The sequence below is a fragment of the Mytilus edulis genome, chromosome 1 (genome assembly GCF_963676685.1).
Source record: "Mytilus edulis chromosome 1, xbMytEdul2.2, whole genome shotgun sequence".
In the NCBI taxonomy this organism is placed as follows: domain Eukaryota; kingdom Metazoa; phylum Mollusca; class Bivalvia; order Mytilida; family Mytilidae; genus Mytilus; species Mytilus edulis.
Genome location: NC_092344.1, coordinates 48,096,299 through 48,120,654, shown reverse-complemented (window position 1 = coordinate 48,120,654; position 24,356 = coordinate 48,096,299). Strand labels below are relative to the sequence as shown.

Below are 24,356 nucleotides of genomic sequence, written 5' to 3'. Positions count from 1 at the left end.
TGTATAAAAATGACGTATTTTGTTTATGAATTTGATATACCGTGGCTATGATATATTTCGATGAAAAAATAAACAATAGAATAACACAGATACATTCAAAACCGAGGTTAGGTCAATTATCAAAAATTCACACACGAAATATCATGTGTCATAATAAATGATAACTCGGTGAGCAATTTCAAACTATCAGAGTTTTATACATTCTTACTAAGATAGAGAGTTTTCTCATTTGAACTCATACAACATCTTAATTCTAATTTATATAGGTACAAAGGTATGGACGAGTCACTTACGAAAACAACAGTTTCGTCCAGTACAAGTCGAATATGGAAAATAGCTGTAATTTTATTGCTGTCCACTACAGTGATATTCATTAGTCTTTTCATTTGGAGTGAACATAAAGGTAGATAAATACATAAATATATATCTATTGGTTATGAAAGCTCAAACATTTTGGCAATTTATATAAATGTTATTAGAGAGTCCAATGCTATTATCAGGACAAAAGTCATGATGTGACGTGTCAATGAGACATATATTCAATAGAAACAAAATGGCGTATAAATTAGCAAAAAGAATTCGCCGAAACACTTTAAACAAGGACCAAAACCCTCGCAACATATGGTGAAATAAAAAAAATGTAAAACAACTTATATGCATCGTTTACCTTCGGACAGTGGTGCAATCGCAAACCATAATAGCAAAAGTATCTGACTTAAAATTGTAAGAAGTAACTATTAGATTGTGTTATGAATTAGCGTGATTAGTTTTAATTCAGAATATGGACGGTGTTGTTTGAACCGGCCTAAAAATGAAAACGTCAGAAAATTATTTGCTATCGCTCAGAATTCTTGATTTTGGTAATTTTATGAAGATTACATTGTTTACTTAAAAATTGAATTGCTTTAATATTTATAAGAAGACATTCACGCTCAAATGATACACATTTGTTTTATTTCAGAAGACACAAATTATGGAAATCAAGGTTTAATGGGTAAGTTGATATGTGTGAATACATACTGCTTTCAAATTACATGTGCATAATATGAGGTTTAGCAGATGACATTTAAAACAAATTGGTGCTTTGGATTTTGCCCTTTGATGAGGGACTTTCTCTCAAATTGTATCATGTACATAAATGAACGATCAAGTAGGTGACACTGAAATTTTTCAATTTTGAAAATAAAAAAAAAAGATTTGAAGCTTAGTCTATATTAATCTGTACTATGATTTTTATTATTATAAACACATAATGTTATAGAAACAAATCTTATTTTGTCTGCAGATAATGTTGTACCGGACTTTGACAATAACAACGAAAAAATAATAAATTGAAAGACATGTTTATATCTATTATTAAACAAAAACTTGAACGCTCTGTTTGAATTCGAACACATTTGAAGTGGCAGAAGAATAATTGATTTTATCTGACGAAATGGCTAGAATGGTACAACGTGTGATGGTTATTTTTTGCTAGTCTTTTTATGAGTTTTCAAACATAAAAAAACGCTTTAAATACAGTTTTTGTGACAATATATACTGGAATATGTTTATTTAGAGATTTAAACTAATGAATATGAAAAACATGTGGTAAACGTCTATCCGACCTTAACTTACAAGAAACAAAAAATAGAAAGCAAATAAATAAGGTACAATATACGATCATCAAATGTCTTTATGGTCTTTATGGTCTTTATTTTTAATGTTTAATGCATTATCTTAACCTGACATTTGATAATTATATCAGGAACTTCATGTGGTAACTATAGCTGTAATAATGGTGGTACGTGCTTTCTTGATGACGCCCAACCAAAATGTGCATGCATGAATGGATTTACTGGTGACAATTGTACAAGTAAGCTTATTCAAAATGGAATCCATTGTTCTATTAAACACCAAAAATCATACATGTATGCCTTAACTTTATATTCATCATCTGTCTGAAGAACGTTCCTATGGAATTAGATGCTTATTTTATCAGATTGTGGTCAACTCGCAAATAATTGCAACTTAAGGACAACGAGCCACTATCACGATTAATCAACCAATCAACCAACCAACCAATCAATCAATGGTATACAGATAAGGTTAACATTTTACGTCTTCAATTTTAAAGTTCAAACATGGACAATAGATTCTATTTGACCTTTTTTCTGATTAATACCTTCTTTTATGGATGTTTTACTTATCTTCTGATCGCATTTTAGAAATGGGATATTGATGATCTAACACAATCTTGACGTCAATAGCCTCTCCCGTGTCAGGATCCTTGTTAGTTGCTGTGTTTTGTATATATATGTGAAATGATTTTTTTTAACGATAGGTCTTTCTCTGAAAGAAACAGATTTCAATACAATGCGCTTCACGACATAAAATAATTACTGCATATCATTTGTTGTTCCTTATTAATTTGAAAGCCCTAATTCGTTTGATAGTTATCGTACGTTGGCTATTTAAATTTTCATCCTTGATAGGTTTAAGGAAGACACCATCCTTCTCACTTAACATTATATCAAAATACAAACAAAGCTACTTCAAGAAGATACAATTTTAATGTTTGTTATTTCATGCTACAATAAAGGAAAATTATTTGAGATAAGTATAATGATAACAAAATGATAACAATTTTATAAAAGCCACATTCTAATGCAACAACGTTTGTAACGTTCATTTTGATTCATCTGATGCCGTTGGAGCTTAACATACAATATAGTTATCTCCTAATTTAACACATTCGTGTGTAGGATTTTGAAAATCTTTGTGATTTACACTTAAATGGGAATCATACTTCAATCAATGGATATTTGTGATTTGTGCTACATATGCATGTATCACAATATTGGGCTCTCTTTGTGCTAGTTCTTAACTATTGGCAGCTTTTTAATTTATCAAATATCAAAAGTCTAAATATTCTTATTTCATATAGAAGAAAATCCGTGTACTTTATAATTGGACAGGCATGACAGGGGTGGTAAATTTTTAACAATAAATTATTTTGCCAAACAAAAGAGAAACAAATATTTAACCTGAATAGTTCGTTCAAGAATATTAATAAACATAATATTCTGCTTTTCCGCAATAAAAATAACATAAAAAGAAAGTAAAATAAATAGTATTACTCTTTTTAAACTATGTTTATACAACAAATCACTTAAAAAGTGGTGAAGTGTATGTTTCATTCACAGATACAACTCATTTTGTTTACTTCATCCAGTAACAGTTATATTTGTTGTAAATGTAAAATGATTTCTAAAGTTGAAATCTTGATTAATTAGTGATTGTTTTATCATGAACATTATAAATTAGCTGTGTGGCGTATTTGAACCTGAAAAGCACAGAAAAGAATATCCCACATTAGTGTGGTCGGTAAAATCCTGCACATATTGTTTCATTATTTATATGTCAGATAATGAATATTAAAAAAAAAAAAGTTGTATAACACACCACCCCGTGTCAGGATTCCCCCAAAAAAGAACTCTCCATGGTCGGTCTTTCATTTGATCATCCTTCGGTGTATTATAAGTCAAGAAAAACCTAAACATGTGTATTATGTAACATAACATGCAATGTACCCTTATTTTGTTCGTTAATGAACATGCTCTATTCGCAGTCATTTATCGATATGATTACCTATTAGACAAATATCCACCAGAGCCTAGTTCGGTACTCCTGTGTTTGTAGCGTCGTTACTGATATCACTCAGCGTTATCTATACATCACTGCTAAATCTTCTAGTCCTAGATTTCGTTGTTACTAACTACGTCTTTATTTACTTTATTGTTTTGTAATTACACATATTGGATTCAGCAATTTTGATAATTCGTAGAAAATATATTACACACAAAATATCTCATGTAACCTATAACGGGCATGTAGTTTCATGAGGTCATAAAATTAATTAAGATACGATTTTTTTTTCACAAATTGATTCAGAATTTGATTAATACGGAAGTATAAACGAAAAAACAAGTATGATAGACAGGAACCGACGATAGACAATAAAAAAAAAGAGTTCATGACTAAACATACACAAACAATATCCATGACTCAGTCTGATTATCTGTCGAATATTCATTACTTCAATACTTCTATATAGACGAGACACAATCTATTTCAAATAGTGTGAAGAAACCTGTTAGTTATCGAAGACTATTCATCATTTTCTACATTTGAAAATCCCTGTACTAAGTCAAGAACATGAAGTTGTTGTCCATTCGTTTGATGTGTTTTATGATTTGATTTTGCCATTTGATTGGAGACTTTCCGTTTCGAATTTTCCTCGGAGTTCAAAATTTTTGTGATTTTACTTTTTGTTGCCCTTTGATATGTTTTAATTATTTTTACTATTTAATTGCATATCAATTGACGCATACCAGCCATTTATTTTCATTCATAAGATAACACAAGAAAGTTATTCGAGTTTGACTTTATTAGCATCAAAACATGATAGACAGGAACCGACGATAGACAATAAAAAAAAGGAGTTCATGACTAAACATACACAAACAATATCCATGACTCAGTCTGATTATCTGTCGAATATTCATTACTTCAATACTTCTATATAGACGAGACACAATCTATTTCAAATAGTGTGAAGAAACCTGTTAGTTATCGAAGACTATTCATCATTTTCTACATTTGAAAATCCCTGTACTAAGTCAAGAACATGAAGTTGTTGTCCATTCGTTTGATGTGTTTTATGATTTGATTTTGCCATTTGATTGGAGACTTTCCGTTTAGAATTTTCCTCGGAGTTCAAAATTTTTGTGATTTTACTTTTTGTTGCCCTTTGATATGTTTTAATTATTTTTACTATTTAATTGCATATCAATTGACGCATACCAGCCATTTATTTTCATTCATAAGATAACACAAGAAAGTTATTCGAGTTTGACTTTATTAGTATCAAAACATAATTATAAAAGGCTGTCAAATATACCTTTTTGGTTAAAAAAAAGTCCAAACAATTAGAAACATTAAAATGTTGAATGAACAACCACAATAACCGAAATATATATTTACATTAAGAAATAAGTATTGCATAATCCGAAACTTTCAACTGTACAAGCACGCGTTGCTCATAATTGGAGATTCTGAAATCGAAGGCGATCTGATATTTTGGGCGACTCAATTACTGCTCGGTTTCATTCTGCTTTATTTTCAAAATCACACAAAAAGTAAGACCCAAATAACTTTAAAATATTTAAATATACACATTCTATGTCATTTTGTTTTTGATGGAGAGTAGTCTCATTAAAACCATTCGGCATCGTCTCATTTTTACATGTATTTATTCTTTTCTAGTAACGCCTTGTTCAATATCCCCATGTGAATACGGCGGGAGTTGTTTGGTGACAGGCAGTAGTTTTTCCTGTGCCTGTTTAAATGGGTTCACAGGATTACAATGCGAAAGTGAGTAATATTACCTCCTAAATTTACTTGCATGGATATACATATTATAACTTTAAACATAATTGCTATTTGCAATGTATATGAAAATAAGAAGATGCGTAAAATGCCAATTCGACATCATTCAATTTGCAGTCAACTAAAATTTTAAACGGTATCGATATCAATAGGATAACATTTTTTTTGACTATCACAGACATCTATACAATATGTTCATTATATAGGTTGCCAAGTTGAACAATTGTCTTTCCTAGCAGATAAACACACGCTTAAGTTAGGCCTCTAATTACATGAGTCGAAAGTACAATTGAGAAGCCGCTTTAAGACTCGGAGTTTGCAATAGAATGACATATTTTTGATGAAAATGATACAATAGAACGAATGGCTGCCTAAAGTTATGAAACAAATGTTTTGTAGACTTCAACCTAACAACACAAAAAAAAAAACATATTTTCAGAACAATTTTTCTCGCATTATTTACTAACCCTTGCTTTTTATATTAGCTACTCCATGCGTCAGCTATAGCTGTGACAATGGGGGTACGTGTTTTCTTGATGGATTGCAGCCAAAATGTGCATGTGACATTGGATTTACTGGTGAAAACTGTACAGGTAAGCTGATAAAATGTAGCAATATATCTATCTTTTTAAGAAATTGGATCAAACACCAAACTATATATATGTTACAGTAAATAGGTGAAATTAGGAATTACACGTAATTACTAAACATTTCAGTACATACCTGTAATCACTAGTCAATTAGTAATTACATGTATTTACTAGTTGTTTAAGTGATTACAGTGATTTTTTTGTCATTTTTACAGCTATTTACTAACTTGATATTTTTGTTTAAAAATTAAAGACATGATTCAAGATATCAAATAAGAAAGTAAGGGGTAGGGATTTTTAGGGCTTACTTATTATGTATCAAGGAGTCTAAGGCACATTAAAAGTGCATATTCTTCAGTGTTTGTGAATTGAAACTGGAAAATGGTTGTTTTATAAGTTTTGAAACTCCCTAAAATCATTTTCAGCATGCAAGACAATGATATCAATCCAATATTGAGAAAAACATTTTTGAGAAATTTATAGGCAACTTAGCCAGCTATTTTTTAAGATATACATTATATTATGGCAAACTTGGTTAAATGATCTTGATAATTCTTACAATCTCATAATTTTGTTATATTAAAATCTCAGAATTTTGTTAAATTAAAATCTCCATCAGGCATACTCTGCATATCAACTTGGCCAATAACATGAGTTAAATTCCTTTTACAAAATATGTTTAACTACGACTTCTTTTGTCAGACATTTGCGATGAAGCTGACATTTTTCACAAACAAATTTATACAAATTGATGGCGTTAACTGGAGTCACATTTTCATATTTCCGTGTTTTTATGAGTTCTTCAAGACCTCCAAACTTAAACTTATATACCTCCAACAAAATGTTATCATCGTTTCTTCCTGTATAAGAATGATCTTTTTGTGGATTGAAAAAGTCAACTAAATGGTCCATCCCTTTTGTTTTACTTTCAATGTTGACATTCTTTTCCTTTTCGTCGAGCCTGCGTTTTTTGTCGCAAAAACGAGACATAGCGAACCAACCTAATAATTCCCTCGCCAGCGGCGTCCACAAATATTCGCTCTGTGGTTATATTTTTTAAATTTTGATAAGTTTCTCAAATTATCCCGGATTTCTACCAAACTTGAACAGAAGCTTCAGTTGTTTATGATCAAAAGATAAATTTCAAGAAGTAATTTTTGTAAAAATAAAATCAAGTTTTTCCTTATTTTACTTATAAAGGGACTTAGTTTTTATGCTAGTTAACATTACATTCACACTGTGGTTAAATTTTTTAAAATTTCAATAAATTTCTCAAAATATCTTGGATTTCTACCAAAATTGGACAGAAGCTTGTTTATGATCATAAGATAATATCTAGAAATAAAGTTTGTAAAAATAACTATGCTTTTTCGTATGTAACTTATTTAAACGGACTATTTTTTTCCAGTTAACATAACATACACTCTGCAGTTAAAGTTTAGATTTCATAAACCATCCTGAATTTTTAACAAATTTTGATAGACAGAACTAGTCAAAAGATAGTATCTAGAGGAAAATTATAAATATTGTTTTTCCTATTTTTGTTAGGCCTGCGACTCACAGCAAAAGTAGGCGAGACATTGGGTTCTGCAAAACCCTTAAAATTTTGATAGCTGAATACTCACTGATTTTCTTATTAGTATTACCATAACTTTTGATCAGTTGACCATATTACAACATTGTTTTAACAGTTAGTAAATAGGTGTAAAAATTCATTTTGAAATCAGTAATTACTGGTAATTACTGGGCAGTTCTAGGAATTACTTGTATTTACTAAGTGCATCGGGAATTACATGTAATTCCTAAATTTTAGTAATTACATGTAATTCCTGAATTTTAGTAATTACATGTAATTCCAAATTTCACCTATTTACTGTAACATATACATATGTGGTTTTGTTTTATACTCATCAATTGCCTTCAGAATTTTCCAATTGTATTGGTTATTTATTGTATTAGTTGGTAGTTCTTAATAATAAAACTATAATTGCCGCTGAATGATCTACAATTAATCAATAAATCAGTTAATCGATCAAAAAAAACAAATTGATCAATAAAAAAATTAATCAATAAGTCAATTAATCAAGCAATCAATAACGTCAAAAGAGGCGCAACAGAGTATTACCGTCTTACGTTCTTTATGGGTGTTTTATTTATCGAATAATAGAATGCTAGAAGAAGAATAGTTATGGTCTAGCGGAAATCTAGTTTTGTATTTCAAATGCCTTTCTAAAGTAACTGGATATTTTGGTTTTTCTTTTTTTTTCTGTTTCACTGCTGTTCAAAATTAAGAGTAGTATTTGGAGACCGCAACAAATGATTTATCCTTTCATTTTTTGGGCGTGTCTCATAACATGCATCTACTATATGTTTTCTCTTCTAGCATCAATGCGAAATCTTCTTAGTTTTCATGCATCTACTTTATAATTTTTTTCCAGTAACACCATGTTCACAATCTCCTTGTGAACACAGTGGGAATTGTTCGCTTACGGGCAATAGTTTTTCCTGTACCTGTTTAAACGGATTCACAGGATTACAATGCCAAAGTAAGTAATATGCTATCCATATTTTACGGGCATGGTTATAAGTATTTTAACTTTAAACATAATCACAATTTTCAATATATATGAAAGTAAGGAGATGGCGTATATGCCAATTCGACAAAAAAACAAACGACTAAGACATCTTAACGGTCTCTATATGATAACATGAGTTTATATCAATATCAGGTAGCTATGCAATATGCCCATTCTTAGGGTTGACAAGGGTAGAAAAACTATAGTTCTCCCATCCATAATCACGCTTAGGTTGTGTTTCTGATACCCTGTGTCGAAAGTATAAATATGAAGCTGGTTTAAAACTCGGAGTGATAAAAATCGTATACAGATAGGGTAACAAGTCCTCGTTGACAATGATACAGTAAAGATAGTGAGTGCAAACAAATTAGACTCTATTGCAATGTGTCTCGCATTATTTTAACCTTACACTTGATTCATTTATCAGGTACTCCATGCTTAAGCTATAGCTGTTACAATGGTGGCACGTGCTTTCTGGAAGAGTTTCAGCCAAAGTGTGCATGCAAAAATGGATTCACTGGTCAAAACTGTGAAGGTAAGCTAATGAAATAGAGCAAGATATTTATCTTTTTAAAACACTGGATGAAACACCATAAAATAAATTAATTAATGAATTAGTAAGGTTAAAAGAGGTGCGAAAGAGGGAGGAAATAAACCAGAAGGTTACCGTACCTTTACTTATTATTTTTTAAAATTATACATATTTGGTCCAGGAATTTTTATGAACTCATAGAAACGTAAGAAAAGAACGACGGAACTTATCCTTTATTGGCTATGGAGCTCATAACTTTACATACGGTTCTATTTTATTTATCAATTACTTATTTTTCAAGTTTTTAAAATTTAATAATATAATCAAAAAATTCTATATTGATTGTATTGGTACTAGCATTGATTTTGTAATAAAAAAATACAAGTTTGACTAAATATGTATTGCTTTTCAGTAATCAACACTTCCTAATTTACACCCTTTCAATGTCTTTATTTTGACATTCCAACCCGTCATGATTTTCTCAGAATCTTTTCGAATTGTTTATACAAATTCTGTTAGATGTCTACTGGTATATATATTTTGTTTTGGATACATAGATTTTAAATATTCGATATTTCCTTTAATCTCAATCTCAGTGAACATTAGTGTTTTCAGACTTGTATCTTTAAGCGTAGACTTTATTTGTTAAATTGTTCCCTTACTTTTTACTTGACATAAGTCGGGTCTTTTACAACCGGATTTTATAATGTTCTTCTTTGTTCTATTTTACTGCTGGTCAAGGTCAGGTGGAGTATTTAGAGATCGTAAACAAGTTACATTCTTTCACATATTGTGGGTGTCTGTCTGAAAATTGGGTAGTCCATGCATTAACTGTATTCGATCTATACGACGTCTTCTTATGTTTCATGCATCTACTATCCATATTTTTTTCCAGTTACGCCATGTTCAACATCCCCTTGTGAAAACGGTGGGAATTGTTCGGTGGCGGGCAGTAGTTTTGCCTGTACCTGTTTAGACGGATTCACAGGATTACAATGCCAAGGTGAGTAATCTGATATCTACATTTAACGTGCATGGTTATAAGAATGATAACTTTAAACATAATCGCTATTTTCAATACATATGAAAATAAGGAGATACGTAATGTGTGAAAATCCATTCACTGGTTAAAAATATGAAGGTAAGGTTTTGAAATAGAGCAATTCTTTTATCTTTTATGGAAATTCGATCAAACATCAAATTATATATACATGTATATAAATAGTTATCAAAGGTACCAGGATAACATTTTGAATACGTCAGACGCGCTTATCGTCTACAAAAGACTTATCAGTGACGCTCAGATCAAAATAGTTGTAAAGCCAAACAAATAAAAAGTTGAACAGCATTGAGGACCCAAAATTTCTAAAAGTTGCGCCAAAAACGGCTTAGGTACGTAATCTATTCCTGGGATAAGAAAATGCTTAATTTTTCGAAAAATTCAGAGTTTTGTAACAGGAAATTTATAAAAACTACCATATAATTAATATTCATGTCAACAACGAAATATATGTCTTTGTTTTACATTCATCAATTGTGTTCAGAATCTTCCAATTGTATCAAAAGTTTTAGTTGAAAATTCTATATTAAAAGAAGACAATTACCACAAGGTGATCTACGCGATACTGTTATTGTGTTAATATATCCCATAACCTTCAATACGAGTCCTTTTCGGTTATGGATTACACATTCTGAAGTTATATCGATTTAATAATGTAATCAGAAATTTCTATATTGATTTTATCAATACAAGCTTTGATTTTGTAATCAATAAAATACAAGATAAAATAAACTTTTATTACTTCACTGGAATCAATGCTTTCTCATTTAAATCATATTGCACTTGCAAAAAGTCATACTTATTCCGCTGGATGTGTATTGACTTATACATTTTTGTATTTTGTTTTGATTAAATGACTTTTAATAGTTGATAATGCCATTGATTTCCTTCTTAGTAAAGAGTAGTCATTTCTGACAGGTACTTTTAAGTCGTAAGTATTTTTTTTTAATTCTTTTTTTTTTAACTTTTTACGGAACATAAAACTAGCCTTTTACAACCGGATTACATAGTATTTGGAGATTAATAACATGTTAAATTCTTCAACATTTTGTGTGTGCCTGTCTAAACATTGCTGATGACATGCATCTACTATATTTGTTCTTTTCCAGTTACGCCATGTTCAGGATCCCCATGTGAACATACTGGGAATTGTTCGGTGACGGGCAGTAGTTTTTCTTGTACCTGTTTAAACGGATTTACAGGATTACAATGCCAAAGTTAGTAATCTGATATCTGCATTTTTTGCGCATGGTTATAAGTATTATTATTTTAAACATAGTTGCTCTTTTCAATACAGATGAAAATTAAAAAAAATACGAAAAATGCCACCTCGACATCAACCAGACGTCTAACATATTAAACGGAATGAACAGGATAACATTTGATTTTGACAATTACGGGTAGCTATTCAATTTTTCCCATTCTAAGGGTCGACAAGGAAGGTAACATTATCTTTCGTGGAGGTATCCTATTAAACTGCTATAACACGCTTAAGTTTGGCCTCCAATTCCATGTGTCGAAATAATTATTATGATTCCGATGAAAGACTCGGAGTTGTAAACATCGTATCCATGTAGGATGACTTCCTTCAAAATGATACAAAAGAGCGAATGATTGCAAAAACTTATGATAACAAATATTTACTAAACTTAAACCAAACAACACACAAAATAGAAGAAAATATTTCAAAAGCAATGTTGTTTTTTCGCATTATTTTAAGCTAACACTTGATTTATATATCAGATACTCCATGCGTAAATTATTTCTGTGACAACGGTGGTACGTGCTTTCTTGACGAATTTCAGCCAAAGTGTGCATGCGAAAATGGATTCACTGGTCAAAACTGTGAAGGTAAGCTAATTAAATAGAGCAATATGTTTATATTTTTTAGAAATTCGAACAAACATCAAATTACATGTATGCCTTCCTTTTGTATTCATCAATTGTCTTCAGAATTTTCCAATTGTATTAATTGTTGACTGTATTAATTTAAAGTTTTAAATAAAAAAAAAGACAATTACCGCAAGGTGATCTACGCGATACTGTTATTGTGTGTATAGATTTCATAACCTTCAATACGATTCCTATTCGGTTATGGGTTACATATTCTGAAAGGTTATCGGTTTAATATATATATATATAATTTAATCAGAATCTTTTATATTGATTTTATCGATACAAGCATTGATTTTGTAATCAATAAATACAAGATAACCTTAATTTGTATTACTTAACAGTTATTACAATTTACATATGGTTTGCATTGCAAAAAGCCATACTCATTCTGCTAGATGCACATTGACTTATATTTTGTTTTGAATAAATGTCTTTTAATAGTTGATAATGCCTTTGATTTCGCTTATAGTAAATCCTAGTCTTTTCTGGCAGGTACTTTTAAGTCATAAAGTATTTTTTTTAAATATTTTTATTTTACGTTTTACTGAACCTAAAACAACTCTTTTACAACTGGATTTCATAGTATTTGGAGATTGATAACATGTTTAATTCTTTCAAATTTTGTGTGTGTCTGTCTAAAGATTGCTAATGACATGCATCTACTATATTTGTTATTTTCCAGTTACGCCATGTTCAGGATCCCCATGTGAACACAGTGGGAATTGTTCAGTGACGGGTAGTAGTTTTTCTTGTACCTGTTTGAACGGATTCACAGGATTACAATGCCAAAGTTAGTAATCTGATATCATTATTGCTTATTGCACATCGTTATAAGTATCGTAACTTTGAACATAATCGCCATTTTTAATACACATGAACATAAACAAAATGCGGAAAATGCCACTTCGACATCAACCAGACGACTAGAATATTAAACCGAATGAACAGGATAACATTTGTTTTTGACAATTACGGGTAGCTGCTATTCAATTTGACCATTCTGAGGGTCGACATGGGTAAAAAAAACTATCTTTCCTGAAGTTCTCTCGTTAAACCGCTAAAACACGCTAAAGTTGGGCCTCTGACTCCCTGTGTCGCAATAATGATTTTGAAGCCGATGTAAGACTGGTTGTCGTAAAAATCATATCTATATAGGGTGACATGTATTCGTTGAAAATGATACAAAAGAGCGAATGATTGCAAAAACTTATGATAACAAATTAAACTTAATCCTATACACACAAATAAGACGAAAATACATTAAAAACCAATGTTTTTTTGAATTATTTTAAGCTTACACTTTATTCATATATCAGATACTCCATGCGTAAATCATTTCTGTGACAACGGTGGTACGTGCTTTCTTGACGAATTACAGCCAAAATGTGCATGCGAAAATGGATTCACTGGTCAAAACTGTGAAGGTAAGTTATAAAATAGAGCAATATATTTATATTTGTAAAACATTTGATCAAACACCAAATTTAATATACATTTATGCCTTCTTTTTCTATTCATCAATTGTCTTCAGAATCTTCATTCTCTATTTGTTATGTATTGTATTAGTTTATAACTCGTAAAAACGGAAGATTATTGACACTGGATAACCTACAAGGTACGTTCATGGTTTTCAATAGATCTCATAACCTTAAAAATTGATCCTTTTGTTTATCGATTACTTATTCGGAAATGATAGCTAATTACGAATGTAATCAGAAATTTCTATATTGAGTTTATCGGTACAAACATTGATTTTGTTATAAAAAAATACAAGATTAACTAAAGGTGTATTGCTCAACAGTAATAAACGCTTTCTCACTTACATCATGCTGGCATTGCAAAAAGTCATGATTTTCTGGGCATGATTACGACTTGTTCTCACACAACCTGTTAGATGTGTACTGACTTATATTTTGTTTTGGATAATTGATTTGTTTATCAGTTGATAATGCCTGGGATTTCGCTCATAGTAAACGTAAGCCTACTAAGACATATAGTTTTGATTCTTGGGTAATTTTTTACTATTTTGTCTACTTTCTTCCGAACATACGTCATGTCTTTTACAACCGAATTATTAGTATTTGGAGAATGAAAATATGTTTAATCCTCCAACATTTTTTGTGTGACTTACTAAAGATTGTTGATTACATGCATCTACTGTATTTAATATTTTCCAGTAACGCCATGTTCAAGATCCCCATGTGAACACGGAGGGAATTGTTCGGTTACAGGTAGTAGTTTTTCTTGCACCTGTTTAAACGAATTCACTGGATTACAATGCCAAGGTGAGTTATATGATATCAACACTTTACGAGGCCGACATTTGAAATGTATCTTCTTAAGAAACTAACGCTTTTCCATCGTGTCCAGTACATTTGTTGTGACGACTTTTTCAAATTCAATTCTTTTTCTTGTACGATTTGACTTAGAAATCTAATTTAGTACGTTAGAAATTCATTGCCTAGTAATCAGAAAACTGGCAGCGAAAATTTCATAATAAATTGTTTTCGCTCTTGAAATAATGCTTAGTATATCCAACATTATAGTGATAAGGAAAAATGTATTTTTCAATGCATACTATATTTGATAATTTAAGGTGGTATGGGAGTCTAAAATCAAAATGATCGTATTTGTTCATACTTCGTCAAAACATAGTTTATATTAATATATGTTCAAAAATATAATACAAATTATAGGTAACCGCGCATTTTCTCAAAATACAGGTGTTAACAAAATGACACATTTTGTCTGGATTATACATGAAAAGACCTCATTATGTGATAAGAAGCCTAACTAAATGATAGAATCGTAAAAAAAATCAAAAAGATAGCTTTTAGACAATGCTTTGAGAAAACCAAAAGAAAAGATAGGCCCACCGTACGTTTTTCCCGGTTAAAATACAGAATAGGAAAATTTCATGTAGATTCCTTCAAACAATACAATGTTTCAGAGTCATCTCCCCTTAAAATACCAATTTAAAAACATTAAAAACCAACCAAAAACAATTAACACTTGTTAAAAACTTGATATTCATAAGTTATAATCTTGGAAATTTGTTCTTTTAAATGAAAATTCACATTAGTTATCTACATTCCTGCATCAAGATTTGCTAACTTTTTAAAAATCTGGACCTCAATTCTCTGTTTTTTACAATCCAAGATGGCGAAAGACACCCATACCACCTTGTTGTAAATTGCGCAACAAATCTCTCATATATCACGACTCCATACACGCAAGATAACATTACTTAATTATGTCGAAGTTAATTTAACTTTGTGCATTTGTACCGGGTGATGAAGGATTTTTACTTTGTTATTTTTAATTATGTTTTCCTGTAAACGGTAAAATATTGTTCATCGCTTTATACTAATACCTAGTCTTAGTTGTTGGCAGGACACGGGTTATGTTCTTCTCATATATGTTATGATGGTATGATACTAAACCCCTAACGGGAAGGATTGTGCCTGATGTTCATATGATGAAATCATAATCTTTCAGTCAGTTTAATTGAAGTCTGGAGCTGGCATGTCAGTTAACTGCCAGTAGTCTGTGGTTATTTATGTATTGTTGTCATTTTGTTTATTTTCATTGGTTACATCTTCTGACATCAGACTCGGACTTCTCTTGAACTGAATTTTAATGTGCGTATTGTTATGCGTTTACTTTTCTACATTGGCTGGAGGGTTGAGATCTCACAAACATGTTTAACCCCGCCGCATTTTTGCGCCTGTCCCAAGTCAGGAGCCTCTGGCCTTTGTTAGTCTTGTATTATTTTAATTTTAGTTTCTTGTGTACAATTTGGAAATTAGTATGGCGTTCATTATCACTGAACTAGTATATATTTGTTTAGGGGCCAGTTGAAGGACGCCTCCGGGTGCGGGAATTTCTCGCTACATTGAAGACCTGTTGGTGACCTTCTGTTGTTGTTTTTTTTTCTATGGTCGGGTTGTTGTCTCTTTGGCACATTCTCCATTTCCATTCTCAATTTTATTTAGAAAATTGACCACATTACAATTAACCCTAATTTTGAAAAAAGGTTTGTTTTGTAACAAATATCAGATTTATTGAATTACATAATTAACCATTTTTCAGTATATCAAGCTGACTTCGAGAACAACATGGGCTCCATATTTATTCAGGATCTTAATGATGATAAAAACTGGACAATACAAGAGGTAATAGATCAATGTAGATATCAAGTGCAATTTGTAATCTTCAACAACTATTTTTCCATATGTCAAACACAAAACCATACTGCGTCTATAACGTTTGGAAAATAAATCAGAAGCAATCAAAGATATGTCATTGTAACGAATTCCTCTAAATAGTGAAGTAATTTTTAGCTCACCTGGCCCACAGGGCCAAGTGAGCTTTTCTCAGCACTTGGCGTCCGGCGTCCGTCGTCCGTCGTCTGTCGTCCGTCGTCTGGCGTCGTTAACTTTTACAAAATTCTTCTCCTCTGAAACTACTGGGCCAAATTTAACCAAACTTGGCCACAATCATCATTGGGGTATCTAGTTTAAAAAATGTGTCTGGTGACCCGGTCAACCAACCAAGATGGCCGCCATGGCTAAAAATAGAACATGGGGGTAAAATGCAGTTTTTGGCTTATAACTCAAAAACCAAAGCATTTAGAGCAAATCTGACATGGGGTAAAATTGTTCATCAGGTCAAGATCTATCTGCCCTGAAATTTTCAGATGAATCGGACAACCCGTTGTTGGGTTGCTGCCCCTGAATTGGTAATTTTAAGGAAATTTTACTGTTTTTGGTTATTATCTTGAATATTATTATAGATAGAGATAAACTGTAAACAGCAATAATGTTCAGCAAAGTAAGATTTACAAATAAGTCAACCTGACCCAAATGGTCAGTTGACCCCTTTAGGAGTTATTGCCCTTTATAGTCAATTTTTAACCATTTTTCGTAAATCTTAGTTATCTTTTAGAAAAATCTTCTCCTCTGAAACTACTGGGCCAAATTTAACCAAACTTGGCCACAATCATCATTGGGGTATCTAGTTTAAAAAATGTGTCTGGTGACCCGGTCAACCAACCAAGATGGCCGTCATGGCTAAAAATAGAACATGGGGGTAAAATGCAGTTTTTGGCTTATAACTCAAAAACCAAAGCATTTAGAGCAAATCTGACATGGGGTAAAATTGTTCATCAGGTCAAGATCTATCTGCCCTGAAATTTTCAGATGAATCGGACAACCCGTTGTTGGGTTGCTGCCCCTGAATTGGTAATTTTAAGGAAATTTTACTGTTTTTGGTTATTATCTTGAATATTATTATAGATAGAGATAAACTGTAAACAGCAATAATGTTCAGCAAAGTAAGATTTACAAATAAGTCAACCTGACCCAAATGGTCAGTTGACCCCTTTAGGAGTTATTGCCCTTTATAGTCAATTTTTAACCATTTTTCGTAAATCTTAGTTATCTTTTAGAAAAATCTTCTCCTCTGAAACTACTGGGCCAAATTAAACCAAACTTGGCCACAATCATCATTGGGGTATCTAGTTTAAAAAATGTGTCCGGTGACCCGGCCAACTAACCAAGATGGCCACCACGGCTAAAAATAGAACATAGGGGTAAAATGCAGTTTTTGGCTTATAACTCAAAAACTAAAGCATTTAGAGCAAATCTGACTAGGTAAAATTGTTTGTAGGGTCAAGATCTATCTGCCCTGAAATTTTCAGATGAATCGGACAACCTGTTGTTGGGTTGCTGCCCCTGAATTGGTAATTTTGAGGAAATTTTTGCCGTTTTTGGTTATTATCTTGAATATTATTATCGATAGAGATAAACAGTAAACAGCAATAATGTTCAGCAAAGTTAGATTTACAAATAAGTCAACATGACTGAAATGGTCAGTTGACCCCTTAAGGAGTTATTGCCCTTTATAGTCAATTTTTAACCATTTTTCATAAATCTAAGTAATCTTTTACAAAAATCTTCTCCTCTGAAACTAATGGGCCAAATTAATCCAAAGTTGGCCACAATCATCTTTGGGGTATCTATTTTAAAAAATGTGTGGCGTGACCCAGTCAACCAACCAAGATGGCTGCCACGGCTAAAAATAGAACATAGGGGTAAAATGCAGTTTTTGGCTTATAACTCAAAAACCAAAACTTTTAGAGGAAATCTGACATGAAGTAAAAATGTTTATCAGGTCAAGATCTATCTGCCCTGAAATTTTCAGATGAATCGGTCAACCTGTTGTTGGGTTGCTGCCCCTGAATTGGTAATTTTGAGGAAATTTTTGCCGTTTTTGGTTATTATCTTGAATATTATTATAGATAGAGATAAACTGTAAACAGCAATAATGTTCATCAAAGTAAGATTTACAAATAAGTCAAAATGACCGAAATGGTCAGTTGACCCCTTTAGGAGTTATTGCCCTTTATAGTCAATTTTTAACCATTTTTCGTAAATCTTAGTTATCTTTTACAAAAATCTTCTCCTCTGAAACTACTGGGCCAAATTAATTCAAACTTGGCCACAATCATCTTTGAGGTACCTTGTTTGAAAAATGTGTCCGATGACCTGGCCATCCAACCAAGATGGCCACCACGGCTTAAAATAGAACAGGGGTAAAATGTAGTTTTTTGCTTATAACTCTGAAACCAAAATCATTTAGAGGAAATCTGACAAGGAGTTAAATTGTTAATCAAGTCAATATATATCTGCCCTGAAATATTCAAATCAATTGGACAACCAGTTGTTGGGTTGCTGCCCTCCAATTGGTAATTTTTAAAGAAATTTTGCTGTTTTTGGTTATTATCTTGAATACTATTATAGATAGCGATAAACTGTAAACAGCGATAATGTTCATCAAAGTAAGATCTACAAATAAGTCCACATGACCTAAGTGGTCAATTGACCATTTAAGGAGTTATTGCCCTTTATAGTCAATTTTTAACAATTTTCATTAATTTGGTAAATTTATGTAAATTTTTACCAAATATTTTTCTCTGTTACTAATGGGCAAAGTTCATTATAGATATAATTGTAAGAAGCAAGAATGTTCAGTAAAGTAAGAACTTCAAACACATCACCATCACCAAAATACAATTTTGTCATGAATCCATTTGTGTCCTTTGTTTAATATGCACATAGACCAAGGTGAGCGACACAGGCTCTTTAGAGCCTCTAGTTTTCTGTCCTTGAAATTTTATGTAGCTTCATCGAAAATTTTACGTCAAAAACAGTACAAGAAAATGCCAAATAAACCCAAAAGAAACGTTTAAGTTATTCCCTATACTTAACTTAATTGATATTTGTTATAAAGAGTTTAAAACTATTGCTTGCTTAACACACATCATATGTATATTGATGCAAGAAGACAGAAATAAGAACAAGTCCTAGATTGATAAGCTGTTTATAAACAATATGTTTTAAAGAGCTGAATGCGAAACACCACTTTTCATTTGCATCCTAACAAAACGTAGAGGTGTTTGTTTAAGGAATATCCGCGTCCAAATTTAAACTGATGTGTTACAAATTTCAGAGGTGCCGGCTTCGCTTAGTTACTTTAGATCATGATGGTAATGCAAAGAGATAGGAAATAAATTTCTTTCGCGTCTCTCAACGTTAATGTTTGAGGGGAATGTACAAACATATTTTTGAAATTAAGCTGTAACGTGTGAAAATTGACATGCACTGTTTCATTTGTCATTCACATACACAATTCCGATTCACAAATCAAGTTTTAATTTGTCTAAATATTGAAATGATCTTCGATCATCTCTAACAAGAGTTTATGAAAGCTTTTTCATGTGTTTGCGCACATTTTAACCACGCTGGATGAAAAATACGATTATGGATTATTATATACATTATATATTCATATATAAGATGTAAATGTAACAGTGGTTTGATTCCGCGAGTGTACTTTGTCCGGAGGATGACAATACTTAGTGATTTTTATCCACTAACAAAAATTCACTAGGGTTTTTAATCCGGTTCCAGTGTTAAACAACCACCACTCTTGGTAAGATAAAATCTATTAATCAAGCTGGTTCCTTGAAAACTATTCAAATTTAACCTATTAATTAATGTAAATATTTGATCTCATATAAACAAAACAATGATATCAAGCTCAACGCTTTCACACTATTTACATCCAATATTCTCTAGTGAAAAACAGTTACCAGGAATGGAAACAGATTGGAATGAAATTACGCTTACATAAGTTGCATGAAATCATGAGATCTGTTAATCCTTGTTTTCTTTCAATATGTATCGTATTATTAATAATAATAAATAAGGAATTCTACAATTATTATTCCATTAAGTAGCTGCTTCACTCTATTAATGTTTGTATATATGTTTTTCGGAAAGCAGAACTCAACACCCAGTTCAGGCACTGGTCCGTCTTCAGCATACAAAGGTGATTTCTACTTATTTATTGAGACATCAAAAGGAAGTCAGGGAGATATTGCAAGATTACTGTCAAGGGACTTCATGTTTGGTAATTTTTTTAAACTTTTATGTGTATGAGTAACTCTCAAGCTTAGAAAAAATCAATCAACATTGAGAAATAGTTTAACTTATGTATCAGCATTCTTTATTCTTTTATATGCTTTCAGACAGGAGAAACGCAAGGTATAGTTTTTTGGTAGCATTCGTGTTGCTTAGTCTTAAGTTTTCTATATTATGCCTTGTGTTCTATTATTTGTCTGTTTGTCTTTTTATTTTTTTTGGCCATGGCGTTGTCAGATAATTTTCAATCTAGGAGTTTGATTATCTCTCTGGTATTTTTCACCCCTCTTTTATTCAGATGTTTTTTTTGAAAATTTCATTAATTATGACATTTGATACATTACTTCTTTTTTTTCAATTAAAATGTTCATCTATGAAGTTAAAATCTAAAAGGCAAATAAACTGTTACGTGCAAAAATGAAACATGAAAGACGGTAGGACTGGGATAGGGATCGGAATGAAGGGCCAGGATTCACTGGAGGGAACTGTTGTTAGAGGTTGAGTAAAAAAGGAATATGTTAAACCAAATCCGTTATGACCGATTTTAGTACTGAAGTAAATATATAAGAGTGCCAGTAGGAGTAGGGAAGTAGGTGGTTGGATACGGAAGTGAAAATAATCGACCCTTTTGTATACTCTCTCATGACACATACCATGCAGACTAAATTTTATCGCAAAGAGATTCATTACATAAGTACTTTTTTGACATATTATTCATACAATGACAAGAAATGGTTTCCATTTTTTGCCATGACGATATCAAATAGTTTCCGAATTATGAAATTGCTTATCATTTTTTATGTTCAGAATACTCTGGATGTCTAAAGTTTCAGCATCATATGTATGGTGCTACCATGGGAACTTTGAATGTATATCAAGGAAGCAGCCTTATTTGGAATAAAACAGGAGACCACGGAAATCAATGGCATCTTGCCGAAATTAGCCTACAAGCAAATAGTTTTAGTAGCTCAAAGGTAAGAAACGAAATCCCACAAAATTCCTAGCCACTGATCCTGTTTGTTTACGTTTTGTCGAAATATACATGCATTTGAAATATATAGCAATATCTGAGTCACTGCAAATGCTTTAGGGGTACCCAACACTTTAAGTTTAATACTATAGCAATTTCAGAAATTTGAACCTTACAGAGATAAATTCAAAGACAGTGTCAACAATTGTTACAATATTTTCAGATTATGTTTCATATCTGCAATGAAATTTATTCCTTTGCCCTGCATTTGAATACGTAGCAAGAGTATGATACCTTCCAAATAATAAAATGTAGATCTTTTACCGATTTGAATTTTCCTATGAGTTCAGTATTTTGTGGTTTTACTTTTTGTAGATTTGATGTGTCTCATACTAAATTGAATCAAAGTTGGCTCATTACTCATTATCTGTCAACTTTATTTGCCTTCAATATATAAAACGACGAAAACGAAAAAGGACAGGCATATTCATAAAAAATGAAAAGTTAAACTAACCGAAACAAACACAACACCAAAAACCTGGCGTTATCACAGTGGATCCTGTTTCACCAATGGTTCGAGACGGACAGTACATAAAACAAGGTCTATCTTTAAGTTACTTTTAAATGTATGTGCATATTAAATTTTTCGTCTCTTTTTAAACAGATTAAACACGTGTGTAAAGTTGATCTTTGTTAATTATACAAAATCGCAAAACATAACACATATAAAAAAGAAGATGTGGTATGATTGCCAATGAGACAACTCTCCACAAGAGATCAAAATAAAACAGAAATTTACAACTATAGGTCACCGTAGGCCTTCAACAATGAGCAAAGCCGATACCGCATAGTCAGCTATAAAAGGCCCCGAAATGACAATGAAGAACAATTCAAACGAGAAAACTAATGGCCAAATTTATCTAAAAAGTGAACGAAGAACAAATATATAACACTTTAACAAACGAAAACCACTGAATTACAGGCTCCTGACTTGGGACAGGCACATGCACAAATAATGTGGCGGAGTTGAACACGTTTGCGGGATCCCCCCTTACCTGGGACAGTGGTATAACAGTACAACATAAGACATCTTTTATTTTCTTTACAGATATCATTGGAAGCAGTCCAAGGTTCAAGTTACACAAGTGACATTGCCATTGATGATGTTCAAGTACTTCTTACAGACTGTTAAAAATATTCGATAAAACGAAATATTTTAGTGGTGGCAATATTATTCTTTTATGTAGCATTTATGAAAAGACTCCTTTTTTTCAGAAAATTTTGGAAAAATAGAAACATGACTACAATTCACAAAAATATTATTTATCGTATATCACATATGACAAATACATCGAATGTGGGATATGGGATGATCTATGCCTTATTTAACTTTTCGTAGGGTCGTAAATTTAAAATAAAAAACTTTTATTGAAAGCTATCGGTCAGCCAAATTAAGGCTTCGTCACTAGAATCATTATAAAAATTATTCAGTTTACCATTGTATCTATTAGAACAATTATTCTGGAAGCTTGTAGAGCCTTGTCTTACATACATGTCAGGAGGAGGCCTAGTAAGATCTCTTTTTTGGCCCAAAATTATAGCGGTTTTACAAAATTGTTTAAATGTAAACTTTCAGCTATTTCTTCATGTTATTGTGAAGTAGAATACTTCTGTTACAAACATAGTGGCTGTTTTTGACAATACAATGCACATATACCAGGAACTAGCATCATCAAGTCATGCAAAATTGATGAAATCTTCAGACAATGTTATCATTTGAGCTGACATATAAGATCTTTTAGAGTACATACAATCTAACTCTCTTTCATCTTGTTACAGTATTAAAACATTTGACGTTTCTACTCTTTACACAAGTATTCCACATTCCAAACTAAGAGACAAATTGAAAGAGTTGGTATTGCTTTGCTTCATAAAAAAGAATGGCCAACGTAGATACAAGTATTTTGTCTTAGGGAGGGATAAATCCTACTTTGCAAAGGACCACTCTGATTCAAACAACAAATTCTCTGAAACTGATATTATCAAGATGCTTGATTTCTTGATTGACAACATATTTGTTCCGTTCGGAGGACGTGTTTTTCAACAGACTGTCGGTATTCCAATTGGAACAAACTGTGCCCCTCTACTTGTCGACTTGTTTCTTTATTATTATGAGGCTGACTTCATGCAGGAACTTCTTAGGAAGAAAGATAAGAAGTTAGCAATAGACTTTAATTCTACTTTCCGCTATATAGATGATGTTCTTTCACTAAATAATTCAAAATTTGGTGACTATGTGGAACGCATCTATTCCATCGAGCTAGAGATAAAGGATACTACAGATACAGATAAGTCGGCCTCATATCTTGACTTACATCTAGAAATTGACAATGAGGGTCAGTTGAATACAAAACTTAACGACAAAAGAGATGATTTCAGCTTTCCAATTGTGAACTTTCCATTTCTAAGTAGCAACATTCCAGCAGCACCTGCATATAGGGTATATATCTCCCAATTTATACGATATTACCGTGCTTGCATTTCCTATCATGATTTTCTTGATAGAGGGTTTCTGCTCACAAGGAATCTATTAAACCAAGAGTTTCAAATGGTGAAGTTAAAATCATCCCTTCGTAAATTGTACGGACGCCATCACGAGTTGGTTGACCGTTATGGAATATCCGTTTCACAAATGATATCGGATATGTTCCTTACGTCGTAACTACAATCCCCTTCCCTTTCATGAATGTGGCCTACCGAATTATACTATTTACCAGATTTGTTATCACATAACCAACACGACGGGTGCCACATGT

General features: G+C 31.9%; 1 protein-coding gene across 1 annotated transcript in view; it reads left to right on the top strand.

Moving 5' to 3' along the window:
- LOC139483812 (adhesive plaque matrix protein 2-like) overlaps positions 1 to 22,974 on the top strand; it is a 29,543-nt gene extending 6,569 nt beyond the window's left edge. The window contains exons 2-18 of the mRNA XM_071267639.1: positions 267 to 403; positions 962 to 994; positions 1,748 to 1,855; positions 5,308 to 5,415; positions 5,916 to 6,023; positions 8,459 to 8,566; positions 9,024 to 9,131; positions 10,024 to 10,131; positions 11,298 to 11,405; positions 11,932 to 12,039; positions 12,767 to 12,874; positions 13,401 to 13,508; positions 14,262 to 14,369; positions 16,177 to 16,259; positions 20,433 to 20,559; positions 21,378 to 21,544; positions 22,649 to 22,974. Coding sequence (XP_071123740.1) covers positions 277 to 403; positions 962 to 994; positions 1,748 to 1,855; positions 5,308 to 5,415; positions 5,916 to 6,023; positions 8,459 to 8,566; positions 9,024 to 9,131; positions 10,024 to 10,131; positions 11,298 to 11,405; positions 11,932 to 12,039; positions 12,767 to 12,874; positions 13,401 to 13,508; positions 14,262 to 14,369; positions 16,177 to 16,259; positions 20,433 to 20,559; positions 21,378 to 21,544; positions 22,649 to 22,732 — 1,809 coding nt within the window. The 5' untranslated portion in view covers positions 267 to 276 and the 3' untranslated portion in view covers positions 22,733 to 22,974. The remainder of the gene's footprint in view (positions 1 to 266; positions 404 to 961; positions 995 to 1,747; positions 1,856 to 5,307; positions 5,416 to 5,915; positions 6,024 to 8,458; positions 8,567 to 9,023; positions 9,132 to 10,023; positions 10,132 to 11,297; positions 11,406 to 11,931; positions 12,040 to 12,766; positions 12,875 to 13,400; positions 13,509 to 14,261; positions 14,370 to 16,176; positions 16,260 to 20,432; positions 20,560 to 21,377; positions 21,545 to 22,648) is intronic.
- Positions 22,975 to 24,356: the final 1,382 nt, after the last annotated feature.